Genomic DNA, 17758 nt, shown 5'->3' on the forward strand with positions numbered 1-17758 from the left:
GAGCAGGGAATTAAATGATTAAAGGGGTTAAACCAAGCATTTAAGTCATCTCCCAAATTGATAGGATAGGGGCTAACTTACTGATTGCTGGGGATACAACTGCCAAAAGACCACCGCTAATATCGAGAAAGGCCTCTGAATGGAGTGGATGTTAAACACGCGCACTTCCGCTGTATTCATTCTCTATGGTACTGTAGCAATTTTCAGGCACTCCCATAGAGAATGAAAGGAATAGAAATGTGTATGCTCAACCTCCCCACCATTCAGATGGAGGATCTGTAGGGCCCCATTCTAAGCATTGCTGTAAGTCCCTATGGGATCTATCAATAGGGATAGATGAAACTGCATGTGCAGGTGACAAGTTCTCTTTAAACGAAATGGCTCATCAGAAAATGACCTACTGTTTGAGTCAGGTTTTTATGTAAAGTGTATTTTTGACAATTTTTTAGCAATATATTTTTTTTTTCATATCACAATCATTATTAAAATAACACAAATTGGAAATAATACAAATATTCAAACTTGTTATTAGGACTTTTTTAGATTCATACTTCCTGTTTCCAGAAAATCACATGTATATTAACAGCAATGAACAGACACTGATCCTATCTGTTGTATTGAAGCATCTAATGTGTGTGTGCAAAGGCCATTGAGCAGTGTCAGGTGTGACATCACCTATTGTGATTGGTGGATCCTGTGTTATCTCTTATTGTGATTGGTGGATCCTATGTCATCAGCTGTGTATAGAAGTGTTAGAAATCATAATCCTGCCTCTGATGATAATGAGCCTGCTGTAAAAGATAGTACGTATGAGTCTAAAAAAGCCCCAGTGGTCAGTATGAAATGTGCAAGATTACTGTGGTTTTTTTTAATAAAGATCATCATTTGAAAAATAAATACTAAAAATATATGCAATACGGAAACTTGGTTTAAATTAAAACGTTATTTTTCAGATGGAACATTTCCTTTAAGGAAATGTTATTTGGGCACTGTGTAGCATGGACACCTGCTCGTCATGCCTAAAAACATATCGCTAAACTTTTACCACTGATCTCAACGGATCCTCTACTTGCATTAAAACTGAAATATCACAAGCTTCATAGATCAACAATGTGACAACGGTCATGATGTGAAATTTGAAAAAAAAAGAAGACCGAAAAATGGAGTACGGTATATCCATATTGTATATTATCCTAATTTTTCTCACAATGCTAAGTCACCTGTAGATCCCAGGAATGGAAGGACTTAATACTCGTTTACTCCTTGGGTTGATATCCCATCCCTCTGTTTGCAAACACTGCAAGTTCTTTGGAGAGGAGATCCAATCATAGGTTCTCAACAACTTCTTCCTATCCAAGGGCCACAGAAAAGCCAAATGTGCTGCCTCTATGTTATCTACATAATTAGAGTAAATCTTTATGTGATGATACAAACCTGGCCAATTCGGATTGTTTTCTTTTGAACATCTCAGACAATACCGCATTCTTGCTGGAGATCTGATTCTCCAGGTCATCCAGTTTTTCTTGATCCTGCCCATTACAATTGGATTTCAGCTGGTTCGCGAGATTATGGATTTCCGCTAGAGCAATATTTATTCTTTCTCGTTCCAAATTAAGTATGGTCACCTGATCCTTTCCATCATTAAAATCAACTGGATTTTCTAGCAGTGTTTCTTCATGTTGTTTGAAAAGCTCTGCAAGTTTGGTAAGGGTTTGCTGAAGTTCTTGGAAAATGTTGAATGTCTTCTCAATGGTGGTCTGATAAAATAAAGCCAACATTATGGTGGTTCTTTCTTAAATGAGACTCAATGATCGATACAAAATACATGAGATGAATAAAAACTTGCAAAACTGTAAAGTCAAATGCTTCACACATTCTCCAGATTTGACCAATGGATTGGGACCCTATGTTGAATTTAACAGATATGCAGTTTCAGTTATGGTAATGTCAAAGAAAAAACAGCACATATATGTAAATTATTTGGGAGATAATTTAATAATAAGGACTCATGCACATGCTGCGGCCCTGTACCAAGGAGACGTTGGCACTCTGTGTGCCACTGTAAGGTATCTTCAAGTTCAACAGGTACCAGAGTTATTGTATTTTTTTTTTAATACCAATAGCTCAGGAACACAAAGAAGTAACCATAAAAAATATCAAACCATCATGCACCATCTTAGTCTTGGCCTACCAAGTCTTTCATCTTACACAACGTCAGGTAAAGTAAGAAAATGCACCATGGATTGATCGATGGGGAACATATTGGGCAGCCGCATAGAGACAAAGAAGTAGGTGGGTCCACTAGCAGGTGGAATTGTGCATTATCATGAATGATTGGACTGTAATGGGTCCATATAATGTACTTTCACAGGGGCCCTCCTCCATCTTGGAATACCCACTTTTGGGCAGAGCAAACATAAACCAAACTGCCCCTTTTGACCTAAGGGTCCTGAGAAATCTGGGACAATTGGCAGCTATAGTATGGACCATCCATATCTGAGCATGCTTAAGGCTTCCATGTTTGACAATGCATATATACAGTAAGCACAAAAAACATGCACCCTATGGATCCTGAATCACTACAAGATCAGGCACACAATTTATAAAGAAACAACAACCAAAACAAACTTACACTATGGTGAGTGATAGCGTTGCTGACTTGTTTTCCGATGTCCTCTACTTCGTTAAATTGCCCAATCAGTTCATCTGGAGATGCCTCAGAAGAAATGGCCCTTGCGTCCTTTAATTCAGATTTGCATATTTTATCGAGCGCTTCAAGCTTTAGAAGTTGCTCTTGGATCTCATAGCTGTCCAAATTAACCGCACATGGCTGCATAAGATCTTGGTGAATTTTTCGTAAATTACCCAAAGTTTGTTCCAGCCGATACTGAATACTTTTTTCCATTGTGAGAGAAAAAGCTATCAACTGACTAAGAGACTGGTGTAATCGAGCCATACTTTCAGTTAAGACTCTTACGGTGAGCTCTTCATCATGGAAAACATCACGGCCATCACGTTTCTCGTGTAACAAGCTCAGCGCTTCGGCAACCAATATTTTAATTTTCATTATTTTCTTACATAAAACTTGAGCATCTATAACGTCAAAATGAGTTCTTAGGGCCGAAGCTTGTCTTTGTACTGAAAAACTCATCACTTTAGCTTCACCTAAAAGCTCTTCGTATCGTTCTTTTACAGCTTCGTAATGACCATAGTGACCACTTTTCTGCAACGGGAAACGTAGACATTTGTTCCGTAGATTATCAACAGTTAAACCATCCCAGTAAAGTCCGCTATCTTTAAACAAGTCCTTATACCGTAATATCTCCGACAAGAGAACTTGAGATGATGAGACAGCATTTTGGGAAACTTGAAATTTCTTTTCAAAATCTTCCCCGTCTTGAATTTCAGCCTCATCACCAATCTTGGGTTCAATAGGCTGCAATGAGCTCAATTCCTGACTAAGGGAAGTTGTTCTTTCTTGAAACTCGTTAGAAATTCTTAGCAATTTTTCAGCCTGCGAAAACTTTTTTTCTTCTAATGTCCGAATTCTTCTTGCTTTGGACTTAAGGCTTCTTAATATGTCATTTAAATATAACTGCTCGGAAATTTTAAGTTCCCTATGATAGCTTTGGCTGTTCCTGAGAAGTGTCAAGACAAGACCTTCAATTTTCTCCAACTCCGTAGTCTTGGCCTTCAGACAATTTAGCTGTTCACATAACTCAGCCGCAGTAAATATTCCTCTTTTCACTGGAGTTGCTTCTTTTTCTAGACAATGCAGTAATTCTTTCAGCTTTTCAATTTCCGAAAAAAGTGCTCTCCTCTTTTCCAGCCCGGATTCGAGCTTTTGTAATCGGTCAACTGATTGTATAATCTGTTCCTGATATAATTCCTGCAATTGTTGGAAAAATGAGCACATATCTTTGTACGCTGCTGGATCGATCCCTTGTGATATGTGTTTTGACTCCTCAATAATGGAGTTGACAGCAGAATCCCTGTCCAAAATTTCTTGGTGCAAGTTTTTAGAAGTTTTGATCTGCTGCTCTACATCTTCTGGAAGAAGAGCAATGGACTGATCAAACATCATCTTATTTTGCGATTTTTTGATCCATATGTGGGAGTCATATAAAGGTTTCAGAAACGAGTATTGATCTAGCATGACATCTAGTGTTTGACATCGAGTCAACTGTTGATCGTTCACTCTTTCTTCTAAACTTTCTAAAGAACTTTGCAGCTTTTCCAATGAGCTTTCCAGAGTTTTAGGCTCATTGCCTCCCCAAGATCTCTTGATTTGCAAGTCGCAGGCATTCCTTAATAAGGAAAATAAATGCTTTATGGTGTCGACATCTGCCGAGAGAAGTAAAGAGGCTTTCACTAGGTCTTCTGGAGAAGGAGTAGGTTGGTCAAGCAAGACTTGTCTGACACCAATGATACTATGCAGGTCGTCAACTTTCTGTTGAAGAAATTGAAGTTCTGCAGCTTCTTTTACGAGTCGGTCTTGTTCTCTGTGAACGCTGTCTTCTAGATGTTCCCAGAAGGCTTCAAGTTGACTGATATCGACATCTATTTCTTCTTTGTCTTTGCATATTATCCTGCAGTTCCCGAGTTTTGACTGCAGTGTTTTCAACACCATTAAGGATTTTTTTCCTTTTGCTAGTTTGTCAAGGAAATGCTTCAATTTATCCAGATGACTTTGGAGACTTTCAGCAGATGACCTGAAACAGAAAGATGACTGGAGTCAAATAAAACCCTATCATAAAAGGATTTCAATAAACAAAAAAATATCCACAACATTAGTATGGCACCCTTATAAGTAGGTAACTGGATTTGTTTCAGCAGGACGTTCTCGTTTCTTGATAATTATGGATTTGTCTGACAAATTGGTGTCAATGGTTTTGTCCATATTGGGGTCCATGGTCCCTTGTGCAAGGACAATATATGGACATCTAGCTTTCAAATAGCTTATCATGAAGCTTTCCACTCTTATGCTCTCTAAGAACCCACCATCTATAAAATTCATTAGCTTAGATAATTACACATAGGAAGCTGCATTTAGGGTCGCAGTGGGCCCATTACCAATGGGCGCCTTGTGCCATGCACAAGTTGCATATACGAAATGATTGACCCTTACAGGTGTCAACGAGCCAGGTTTATAAACATGCCCCTTAGCTACTATGGTAAAGCCACCCAACGACTATATGTTGCATGTAACATCACCACAATGGCAGCTTCTGAAAAAAGAAGTTGGGAACCCCTTTGCATCGATTTACAGAAGGTGCAGGGTTACTATATCACACATCGTAACATCTTGTCCACACATTCTTAAAACAAGCTCTCATCCAGCTCGGATAAAATGTGATGACTATAGCAGCCACTGATTGTCTGCAGCGGTCACATGACACCCCCACTGGAAGGAAAAGCCAGGAGAACAGCGGAAATACAGTGCAGAGTAGAAAGGAGCAAGGCTGGTCTGTTAAGTGAATAATTACTTTTTTTATTATTATTTTTCCATTACCCTGGGCCTATTAGAATGTTCTTTAACCCCTTTACCCCCGAGGGTGGTTTGCATGTTAATGACCGGGCCAATTTTTACAATTCTGACCACTGTCCCTTTATGAGGTAACTCTGGAACGGATCCAGGTGGTTCTGAAAATGTTTTCTCATGACATATTGTACTTCATGATGGTAGTAAAATTTCTTTGATATGACTTGTGTCTATTTGTGAAAAAAAAACTAAATTTGGCAAAAATGTTGAAAATTTCGCAATTTTCCAACTTTGAATTTTCATGCCCTTAAATCACAGACATATGTCAGAAAAAAATACTTAATAAGTAACATTTCCCACATGTCTAATTTACATCAGCACAATTTTGGAACCAAAATTCTTTTGTTAGGAAGTGATAAGGGTTAAAAGCTGACCAGCGATTTCTCATTTTTACAACACCATTTTTTTTAGGGACCACATCATATTTGAAGTCACTTTGAGGGGTCTATATGATAGAAAATACCCAAAAGTGACACCATTCTAAAAACTGCACCCCTCAAGGTGCTCAAAACCACATTCAAGATGTTTATTAACCCTTCAGGCGCTTCACAGGAATTTTTGGAATGTTTAAAAGAAAATGAACATTTAACTTTTTTCACAAAAAATGTACTTCAGATCCAAATTTTTTATTTTACCAAGGGTAACAGGAGAAATTGGGACTGCAAAAGTTGTTTTTTTCCACAAAAAATAATCTTTTCTCCCCCAATTTTTTATTTTAACAGGAGAAATTGGACCCAATGCTGTTGTGCAATTTGTCCCGAGTATGCTGATACCCCATATGTGGGAGTAAACCACTATTTGTGCGCGTGGCAGAGCTTGGAAGGGTAGGAGCGCCGTTTTACTTTTTCAATGCAAAATTGGCTGTAATTAAGATCGGACACCATGTCGCGTTTGGAGATCCCCAGCTGTGAGCTTTAGCAAGGCTGGTTGTCAAAAATGAGGGGACCCCATGCCGTTTTCTTAATTATTTATTTAAATAATTTAAAAAAACAACGTGGGAACCCCTCTATTCTTGATAACCAACCTTGCTGATGCTGACAGCTGAGGGTTGCAGACCCCAGCTATGAGCTTTGCCTGGCTGGTTATAGAAAATACAGAGGAACCCATGCCGTTTTTTTAATTTATTTATTTATTTATAGCGCAGGAGGCGGCTGATGAATCAGCTGCTCCTGCTGTCACTGTTATTAGCAGAAGCAGGGGTAGGCTGATGGGAGTAATAGTCTCATCAGCCGCCGCCTGCTGTCTCTTTTATTACTTAAATATAACTCTCATCATTCTCCCCTGCTTGCGGAGAGCCGTGTTCAGCACCCGGTGCCAGGGAGCAGTGCTTACTATAACGCTTCTTACCTGGCGCCTGTCCGTGTGGTACTGATGCGGCACACTGTTGCCACACGTGTGCAGCAAGTATTACAGACACAGACACTGACATCTCCTGTACCGGAAATATCAGAATGTGTTAAAGAGGCCTTATAGCGGGTTTTTATGTTTGGCTGCTGTTACACACAAAAAGATGCTTTTTATTGCAAAAAAAATTTTTTGCATCACATTTTGAGAGCTATGATTTTTCCATATTTTGGCCCACAGAGTCATGTGAGGTCTTGTTTGTTGCGAGATGAGCTGATGTTTTTATTGGTACCATTTTCAGGCACATGACATTTTTTGATCGCTTTCTATTCTGATTTTTGGGAGGCAGAATGAACAAAAACCAGCAGATCGTGAATTTTTGGGGGTTGGGGGAGGGGGGTATGCTGTTCTGTGTGTGTCAAAAGTGATAAGGCAGTTTTATTCTTCTGGTCAGCACAATTGCAGCGATTCCTCATTTATATATTTTTTTTATGTTTTGGCGCTTTTATACAATAAAAACTTTTACAGAAAAAATAATTATTTTTGCATCACTTTATTCTGCGAGCTATAACTTTTTTATTTTTTCGCTGATGATGCTGTATGGCGGCTTATTTTTTGCGGGACAAGATGACGTTTTCAGCGGTACCATGTTTAATTATATCTGTCTTTTTGATCGCATGTTATTCTACTTTTTGTTCGGCGGTATGATGATAAAGCATTGTTTTTTGCCTTGTTTTTTTTGGTGTTCACTAAAGGGGTTAACTAGCAGGACAGTTTTATAGGTCGGGTCATTACAGATGCGGTGATACCAAATATGTGTACTTTTATTGTTTTTTTTTTCAATTTTATATTTATTTAGAGATAGAATATCTTGAATTTTTATTATTTTTGATTTTTTTTAAAATATTTTTCAAGTTGTTTAATTTTTTTTTTTTTTTTTTACTTTTTTCTAACTTTTGACTTTGTCCCACTATGGGACTATAATTTTTTGCAGGCTGATCTATGAAGCAGCATCTGCATGCCATAGAAGCTGTCAGCGCTGCACTGACAAAGAGACTTGCTGAACGTGCAATGCGCATGATCAACAAGTTTCCTAGCTGTGGTGACCCGGATGTCATCATGACGACATCGAGTCACCATGGCAACGACTGAGACCCCGCATCACGCCGCGGGGTCTCTGATCCAAAGGCAGAGGGGCTGTCAACCCTTTGTCGGCTTCCGGAATGCTGCGATCTTGTTCAATTGCAGTATTTTGGGGGATTCAAGTGCCGGAAGCAGTCCTAATGCCAGGTGGCAGTTCTCAGAATCAGCTGACACTCGGCGGCGATCGCCCGCACACCCCCCTTGAGTGCGGCCAATTGCGATGACGTAATGATCCGTCCATGGTAAAATTGGCCCAGATCATTACATCCGATGTCAGAAAGGGATTAACATAGTGGACAACCCCTTCAAAGGCTTTATCTGTTTTGGATAATTCTAACTTGTAAGTTTGGTACCCTTATAACAACTTAATTGTAAAATGCCCCTCTGATGGGTCTGTCAGCAGTTAGCTGTAATTCTTAAATGTTTCATTTCCCTGCAGCGCCTCCACAGGAGAAAGTAAGAGTTGCATATTAGTCATTCAAATCAAAGGGATGTCTATGTAATGAAGGACAGGACAGATCTTCCAGAATAAGAAACTCCTTGCAACTGGTCTTCACCCTGGCCAAAAGATGAGGATCCTGCCCCCCAATATTAACTCAAAATTCCCTAATTGCTTATTTGAAAACGGGTTTTATAAACGGGACTAACGCTTTAAGTTACTTGTGTAAAATGAATCTTTGGTGCTCTTTTGCTTTTTCTAATAAGCTTGAAAATACCAAATTGTAATTCCCATTACATGAATATGCAATTAACCACTGTCCTCCCCAGGCTACAGAAAGAAAAGCCAAATCTATATAATAAAATGGATAAATTAGAATATGGAGTCTTACATTTTTAGATTTTCCTTCTCTTTGGTCATCATTTGGTAAGTCCGTCTGGCTGCACTTAGAGCATCCTGGAAGGTCATGGATTCCTCAAGCAATTTTTGCTTTTCATTTTTTAATGCCACCAGTGTCGTCCAGAGATTTTCACGCTCAGAACTTTGGACATCTGCATCTTGTGTCTTCAATTGTATCCATGAATCGTGTTGCTCCAGAATATCCTTACAAATTTTCTAAAAAAAAACCAAACAGAGAAGATTGAGAAATTAATTTATTGCTTAAAAAGGTTATATAGCGCCTTTCATTTATGCAACGATTGGTGAGGAATGCTGCTACACGCCGGCCGGAACAACAGCCAAAGCAAGTGTTGGACACCCAGCAGGAATTTTTCACGTCTTATAGTCTATTTATTATGCTTTTTTTATATAGTGCCATCATATTCCGCAACGCTGTACAGACATCATCATTACTGTCCCCATTGGGGCTCACAATCTAGATTCCCTATCAGTATGTCTTTGGAATGTGGGAGGAAACTGAAGAATCCAGAGAAAACCCACGCAAACATGGGGAGAACATACAAACTCCTTGCAAATGTTGTCCTTGGTGGGATTTGAACCCAGGATCCCAGTGCTGCAAAGATACAGTGCTATCCACTGAGCCACCGTACAGCGCTATCAAATGGGCCACTGTACAGTGCCACCCACTGGGCCACTGTCCTGTCCAATAGGACGTTTGCTTGTTGGATGACGGACTTCAGAAGGCCGCCTGAGCAACTGGCCCAAATGCAGCAGTGTCTCTCAGTGTGTGATGCAGAAATGAGAACTGCTGCAGTTCAACCCCTTTAAGGACAGTTATTGTATTGAAAATTGAGTAATAAGTCCATACACAGCGATGATTGTAGCCTTTCTGTGGCCTTATGCAACAAGAAAGAGAAAATGGAGGGCACCACCAAGCTAGAGAAGATCACCTCTTACATGCCAAAAATAGAGTAAATTAGAAAAAAGAAGAAAAAAGAGGCATGTAGAACTCAGGGATCACTAAAGATAAACAACAATATAACTTTCTTCACAATACAGCATTACAAAAACTAAAAACATTAAGGCTGTGTGCCCGCGTTGCATTTTTTAAGCTTTTCCGCCACGTTTTTACCGCTGCGGAAACACTTAAAAAATGCATCACCATGCAATCCTATGGGATTCTGCAGTTGCTGTGTCAATGCTGCGGATTTTACCGCTGCGGAATCGCATAGCGGTAAAATCCACAGCATGTCCATTAATCCTGCTGCCATAGGAATGCATTGAAACGCTCACTTTACGCATGAGACTATGCCCACCATGCGTAAAGTGAGCGCTTCATGTGCGGATGGTACCCAGTTTCTGGAGGAGAGGAGACTCTCCTCCATGCCCTGGGTACCATATCCCTGTAAAAAATAGAATTACTTCCGGTTCCGGCGCTGTGATGTGAGGACGCAGGAGACAGAGCTCCGCGCTCCCCTCAGCTACAAAGACCGACAAAGATCACCCCAAGGCTGCGGGAGACAGCGGGAAGTGAGGGATAAGAAGTAGGAGACGCCGGTATATGGAGCGGTACCTTCTCCGGAGCGGCGGCAAGCATTTAAAGCCAGGAGCTGCTGGGGAAGACCACGCAGCACGAGATCTCAAAATGGCGGCGGGCGCGGCAGACGCGGGATACAGCGGTCTGCAGGGAGGTGAGCAGAGCCTGATGGAGGAGGAGGGGAGAAGGCAGCATGAGCAGCCGGCAGCCCAGCAGAGCAGTCAGTTAACGGACGTGCTCATAGAATATGATCGCCTGGCAGGAGCAGTGGCAGCACACCTGACGGACAAGATAAAGGAGTCCCTGGAGGCCATGGTGGGGGTGGCGCTATCCCCCATTAAAGAACAGATCACACAGCAGGGAGTCAGAGTGGCAGAGCTGGAACAAAGATTATCTAATACAGAGGATGAGGTGACAACGTTAAAGGGGAAAATGAAGGAGATGGAGGAGGGTTCCCAGGCTATGAAAGACAAACTGGAAGATCTAGAAAACCGGTCCAGGAGAAGCAACTTAAGACTGGTGGGGTTACCGGAATCAATAACCATGCGGCAGCTGGATAACATTTGTGAAGCAGAGCTTCCCAAGGCGCTGGGCCTGTCACACAGATGCAGAGTGGAAAGAGCGCACAGAGTGGGCCCTGTAAGAGAAAACACGGGCGCATGGGGAGCGGACGGGAAGGAGGGTAATGCAGGAGTGACTGGATCACCCAGACCGCGCCAAGTCATAATAAAATATTTGGAATACAAGGACAAAGAAGAGTTGTTGCGAGCATTTAGAGGACGAAGGACCCCACTGTCTCTTCAAGGACATAAAATATTGATCTTTGGGGATTATTCGGCAGAGGTCACCCGGAAAAGGAAGTCCTTCAGCAAGATATGCACCACACTGTACCGCAAGGGTATAAAGTTTCAACTACTCTACCCTGCCCTTCTGAGAGTGACAAAACGAAATGGATCTTTTTTGTGACAAAGGACTTGAGAGAGGCGGAGAGATGGATGGAGGAGATGGAGGACAGAAACCTGACAAGTGAATCTCCGGAGAGGAGGGGTGGTCGACACGGGGAGAGGGAAGGGGAGGTTCTGGAGGAGGGCTGGAACGAATGGACTGAAAGGAGAGAGGAAGGGAAGGAGCCTCACATGGAGAACCCTAAGGCACGAAGATCGCCGACACACAAGTCGGGAAACCAGGGCAGGGGAGTGCCTTGAGAGAGACTCTGGGGAGTGGGTTTGAAGACTGAACTGAGGGATTTATGAGAGGAGAGATTGACGGATAGTGGGGGTTGAAGTGGCCTCTTCTTACTGGTTCCTCTTGTCTCTCCAGATGTTATTGATATTGGGGTTTTGCTTACTCTGAGGGGTAGGGGGAGGGGAGTACTAATATCTGGGGGGGATCGGGCTTCTTTCGCATTTATATTTTTATTTGATAAACTCCCCTGTTGGATGTTGAGGTATCCACAAAGCTGGGAAGAAGAAAGATTCTGGGTTCAGTAATGACAAATATTATGCATGGGAAAGGAGGGAGGGGGTGCTATATGTTGGCTAGACTACTGACCAAGAAAGCCTTGTTTGGGTTAGTTGGGTAACAAATTAACGAGGGATAGACTACGTATAATTCTTAATTAAATGGCTGAGGGAGAATAGCGGAGCCAGGAGCATCACAGAAAAAATGGGAGTGCAGAGACATTTGATTGTACAGGGGGGGATAGTTGAGGGGTTGTTAATTGTTAATGGATACAGGAAGGTTGGATGGGCACAGGGAATGCAACGGCATAAGCGCACTGAACGCTTGAAGGAAGCACAACACCACACATATGAAAGACCACATGGCGACTTGACATATTTGAGGAATTGGGATAATGGTTAAAATAGTGACATGGAATGTAAAAGGATTGAAGTCACCACATAAACGTATGATGATATTGAGGCACCTCAAAAGATTGAAAGTGGATATAGCATTATTACAGGAGACTCATCTACCCCAGGGAGATTTCTTTCGTATGCAAAAACTATGGGTGGGAAAAGTAGTTGGGTCAGGCTCCATGGGACGCAAGGCAGGGGTGATGATTTTGATCAACAAAAATTTTAACCACACGATAGTGTCTCAGACCAATGACGAGAAAGGGAGGTATATCTGCATCAAGCTTTCCAGTCCACAGGGAGAATTTGGTATACATAACATATATGCCCCCAATAATGAACAAACTTCTTTTTTTAACTTCATCACTCAGGAATTGGAAAAGGATACAGAACTAAAAAGGGTGGTTGGAGGGGACTTTAATGCGGTGGTTTCAAGGGGGGAAGACAAGAGATATAGTAGGGATGATGGTAGGCCGATTAGAGAGGTTAAAGGTTTAATGGCCAAGCTTTTGGAGGACACAAATTTGAAAGATAGCTGGAGATTGCATCATCCAAATGACCGGGAGTACACTCACTATTCACATCCTCATGAAGCGTGGTCCAGGATTGACTACATTTTGGTTGACCAACTTTTGATGCATAGGGTTAGAGATGTGGTTATTGAGGATATGGTGATATCGGATCATAGCCCAGTGCTTTTAGACATCAATGATACAATACAGAGGGGGACAGATTATCTGTGGAGGTTTCCGTCGTTTTTGCTTAGAGACAAGGAATTTGCCAAAACTCTGATCGAATGGTGGGATGATTATAGCAGTACTAATAGTGAACATGCGGCGGATGTAATGTTGTTCTGGGAAACTGAAAAACAGTACTGAGAGGTAGATTGATGGGACATGTAGCTAAACTTAGAAAGCATACTCATAAACAATACCAAAACGCAAGCGAGGCCCTCAGAGAGAAATACACGGGGTACTTAGCAAACAAGACACAAAGTGCGAAAGAGGAGTGGAAGGCAGCGAGACAGGAATTTCACTCTTGGGTGGGGAAAAGAGAGGACCTGATACGATCACAACAGGAAGTTGATCTACACAAATTTGGCAATAAAGCGGGGAAATTATTGGCCAATCTGGCGAAAGGACGACGACCAATGACCTTGATAACTAATATGACTAGACCGGACGGGAGCAAATCCTCAAACCCAAAGGAGATTACAGAGATTTTGGGGAAGTACTATGAGAATTTATATAGCAGGGGGGAAGAGATCTGTTGGGAAAAATAAAACTTTCGCAAATAAATTAGGAAGAGCTGTCTAGATTGAACGCGGAAATAACAATAGAGGAAGTACAGTCGGTAATAAGGGATTTGAATATACACAAGGCACCGGGTCCTGACGGGTTCAATGGGGAATTTTATAAAGAAATGGGAGAGCAGATAGCGCCGGTTTTGACTAGAATGTACAATAAAATACTGGGAGGATGTGGAATTTCGGGACATCTCAACACTGCGTACATAAAATTGATACCCAAGGGCGATAAGAATCTAGACAATCCAGCAAACTATAGGCCAATTTCACTAATAAATCAGGATCTTAAAATCTTGGCCAAATTGATGGCCAATAGGTTGGCGGAGATAATACCAAATTTAATTTCACCGGCACAATCGGGGTTTGTTAAAGGAAGGGCAGCGGTGACAAATGTGCGGAGGGTCATGTTGGTAATGGATGCTATTAGACACAGGGATCTTCGAAAGGAGGAATGTCCAGCCATGGTGACGCTTGATGCTGAAAAAGCGTTCGACAGCGTGGAGTGGACATGGCTGGAGACGGTACTCGACAATATGGGGATAGAGGGAGCCTTTCGTACGTTTATAGGAGTATTATATGCGAATCCTCAGGCGAGGGTGGCAACGCCCGGGTTCCTGTCGCAGTCTTTCCCTTTGAACAAAGGGACTAGACAGGGATGTCCATTGTCACCCCTCCTGTTTAACCTTGCCATTGAGCCATTGTCTCGACTGTTAAATGAAGGAGATTGTTTCGAAGGCATTAGTGTTGGGAAGGAACGACTGCACTCAGCGCTATTTGCGGATGATATTATATTATTCATGAACAATCCTCAGAGGGACCTACCGAAAGTGATAAAACAGATAGAGGAGTTTGGGAGCTTGTCAGGTTTTAAATTGAACAGAACAAAGTGTGAAATACTATTTCTCTGTGGGCAAAGGATGCCACTAATGGTAGCAGATGGAACAAGGGGGGAAATCTGTGGGATACCAATAGCAAAGTCACATCTTAAATATCTAGGAATACAGATGGGATGTACGTCAGCATCGATATATGACTTAAACTACAAACCTTTGATACAGAAAATAGAACGGGATTTGAAGTTGTGGGAAGGGCTACCATTATCTCTGCTAGGTAGAAATCATCTCTTGAAAATGATGTGCTTTCCAAAGTTACTCTACCCAATGCAGACCATCCCCATGTTGTTGAAACACACAGACATAAATAGATTGAATAAAGCATTTTCGACATTCCTATGGAGGGGGAAAAGACCGAGAATTAAAACGGAAAAATTGATGCAATCTTTGGAACAAGGAGGCATTAAACTGCCAAATATTAGAGGGTATAATTTGGCATGCCTGATGAGACATGCCATAGACTGGTAGAGGAAGACAAATGGGCATTCTGACATACGTTTGGAGAGTGAGTTTTGTAAACCCTGGGATTTAGGGGCACTATTACACACGTCATTGGCCAACATACCAAGGAACATTAAACACTCACTGGTATGTAGAGATACGGTGATGGCCTGGAAAGCAGTGAGGAAAAAATTCAAGTTGTCTTGGAGAATATCCAAGCATCTTGATATATGGAGGTTCCCAGATTTCCCAGCGGGAAGAGACAACAAATTATTTTCAGAATGGAAGAACAAGGGGATAAAAAGGGTGACAGATCTAATACATGAGGTGGAGAATAGATGGCTGACTTACCAGGAAATCGTGACAAAATATGGCTATCCACATTCCAAATCCTCCAATACAAACAGATAGAAAAGGGGCTAATGTCACAACTGAGGGATGTTAGAATGGAACAGGTGACGAATGACATGGACAGAATTATTATGAAAGACCGACATGAGAATTCTATCTCCGCATTATATAAAGCTTTGAGGGAGGTTTTGATTCCAATCTGCCCAGAACAGGTCTGGAGAGCATGGGCAAGACAACTGGGTGACTCTGAAGCAGGGGATAAGATATTACAGGGGTGGATGAAGATGAGGAAGGAGGTGATTAATGAAGGTTGGAGGGACACTCAATATAGACTGATGCATAGAGCAATCTATGGTTTTAACATCCCAAATACACAACAGATAAACAGAGTGACTCAGTGCCCCAAATGTAAATTGCCAAAAACAGATCTGTTCCATGGGATCTGGCAATGCCCAGAGAGCCAGAAAATTCTGGAAAGGATTGCAATCATTTATGCAAAAAGTGGGGAGTGTGGAAATTGAAATGGATCCATTGCTGTGGATCTTTCATTATAGGAACAAGGGACAGGTAGTAAGAGGAGGAGAGGAACAGAGGCCCAAATTACCAAAATTGTTTCATGGGGTGGCTATGATAGGTAAGAGGGCTCTACTGTCCAAATGGCTTGAGGGAAGTGTGCCGTCGATGGAAGAGGTGATGGGACAGATTAAATCTTTACTCAGAATCGAACAGCTGGAGGCGGAAAGGAACAAGGAGGGTCTGACGGGTAAATTCTTTAAAAAATGGAGGCTTTTCATAGTAAGACAATGTGATGAAGAGGAAATAAGGAGAATAGTAAGGCCCTTTAAATATACTGAATGGTACCTACTGGAAGACATCCAAAACAATTTGGGGAATCTGAAGTTGGCTAATGAAGGCGAGGTGTAAGGTTCTGGTAGGGACAGGAGTTAAAAAGGATAAATGTGTGGTGATATTTTACAGAGGTGATGCTGGCAATCTGTGTTTTACAAGTGGTCTAGACATAACATGTGTGCGAAGTTGCTAGGGGAGATCATTGAAAATGTAAGAGGAAGAGGGTTTGTTTAAGGGAGGGTAGGAAGGGAGGATGATAGGCTGAGTTATTGTCTGTTTATTGGAAAAATGACTTGTCATGTGAAATGAAGCAATGTCTATGAAAATTTGAAAATTTGAAATAAAATTTGTGTTTAAAAAAAAAATAGAATTAAAATAAAAAATATGGATATACTTACCCTCTGCCGGCCCCCGGAGTCGTCCTCCCGGCCCTCTCTGACGCTGCAGGCATCTTCCGTTCCCAGGGATGCATTGCGCGAATGACCTCTGATGACGTAGCGGTCTCGCAAGTCCATAGCATTTAAGGTTATGGTATTAAAACAAATTAGTAAAAATGTTGCTGTCCCGCCAGTCAGACCACTTTCTATTTATGCTTCCACTCTCTTTGGTTAGTCGCAAATGCTATTATTGCATTGATTACTCCCACATCAAGGACTATTTGCATACACAGATTATTTGTATCATACATCTTGCTTAATGCGCAGAATTAGTTCCCAGACAGACTATGTTTAGGAATAAAAAGTTTGGGTAGTTGTAATTCAATTGTCTGAACCTTGTGCTTGATGGTGGGATAAGCCAATTTCAGTTCAACAGTGGAAAAGGGAGAAAGTATCTATAGTCTCAGGGAGGGCAGAGTAAGCAAGGTATAAAAAAGGCAACATGACCAAACTTGTTTTTCAGTATATTAGGGAGTTAGGGGAGATGACTGTCAACTGAACAATAGTTTGGCTAACATCTAGCATGTCTGGACAGCTTTGCTTTGCATTATATTATACAATAACAGTGGAGGCAACAGACATTATAAACTAATAATATGATTTACCTCTAACTCTTCAATTTCTTGGTCTAATTCCATCACATTCAATATGATAGGTTCTTTGGAAAACTTTTTGATTTTCTTTTTCAGATCGTCTATGTAGAACTCTTGTGGGCTCTTTTCTGGTTGCATTTTCGTATCTTCCTTAACAAACATGAGCTGCAAAACAAAAAAAAAAAAAAATATGAAAAAAAAACAGGTGCAAAAATTCTGGAAATATTTTGGATCTCACCGTAATGTTTACGAATGGAATGTATGATTAAAATGAACAACTCGTAGGAAAAACCCAAGAAAAAGTTTGCATCAATTAATTTCCAAAATGATTTAGATCAACATTTTGAGAGTATCGGAATCAAATGAAGAACTGAAAAAGCAAGTAACAATTCACAGGGTTTTGTGTACAAGTGAGTTTGCTTAGCAGTGATGGGATATTCTTTGAAACATTTTTTGGATGTGGATGTGGTACTTGGAAAAAAACAGAAAAACAACAAAGCTGTATGAAATGTTAACCAAGGTGATGACGGCTCCGCTGACGCTACTTACTTCATCCAATATTTGTCAGCTTATGAGTTAAAAACAGAAGGAAGGATGTTACATGTGGAAGGGTCATATTATACCATAT

At 41.2% G+C, this 17758-nt stretch overlaps 1 protein-coding gene across 5 annotated transcripts in view; it reads right to left on the reverse strand.

Annotated features, from left to right (window-relative positions):
- SYNE2 (spectrin repeat containing nuclear envelope protein 2) overlaps positions 1 to 17758 on the reverse strand; it is a 553640-nt gene that overhangs the window by 273110 nt on the left and 262772 nt on the right. For all 5 annotated transcript variants that reach the window (XM_073570820.1, XM_073570828.1, XM_073570812.1 and 2 more), the window contains 4 exons: positions 17143 to 17295; positions 8860 to 9083; positions 2633 to 4712; positions 1435 to 1757 (listed from right to left, as the gene is read on the reverse strand). In XM_073570820.1, coding sequence (XP_073426921.1) covers positions 1435 to 1757; positions 2633 to 4712; positions 8860 to 9083; positions 17143 to 17295 — 2780 coding nt within the window. The remainder of the gene's footprint in view (positions 1 to 1434; positions 1758 to 2632; positions 4713 to 8859; positions 9084 to 17142; positions 17296 to 17758) is intronic.

Source organism: Dendrobates tinctorius, unplaced genomic scaffold (assembly GCF_039654945.1).
Source record: "Dendrobates tinctorius isolate UK_male_01 unplaced genomic scaffold, ASM3965494v1 ptg000006l, whole genome shotgun sequence".
NCBI lineage: Eukaryota > Metazoa > Chordata > Amphibia > Anura > Dendrobatidae > Dendrobates > Dendrobates tinctorius.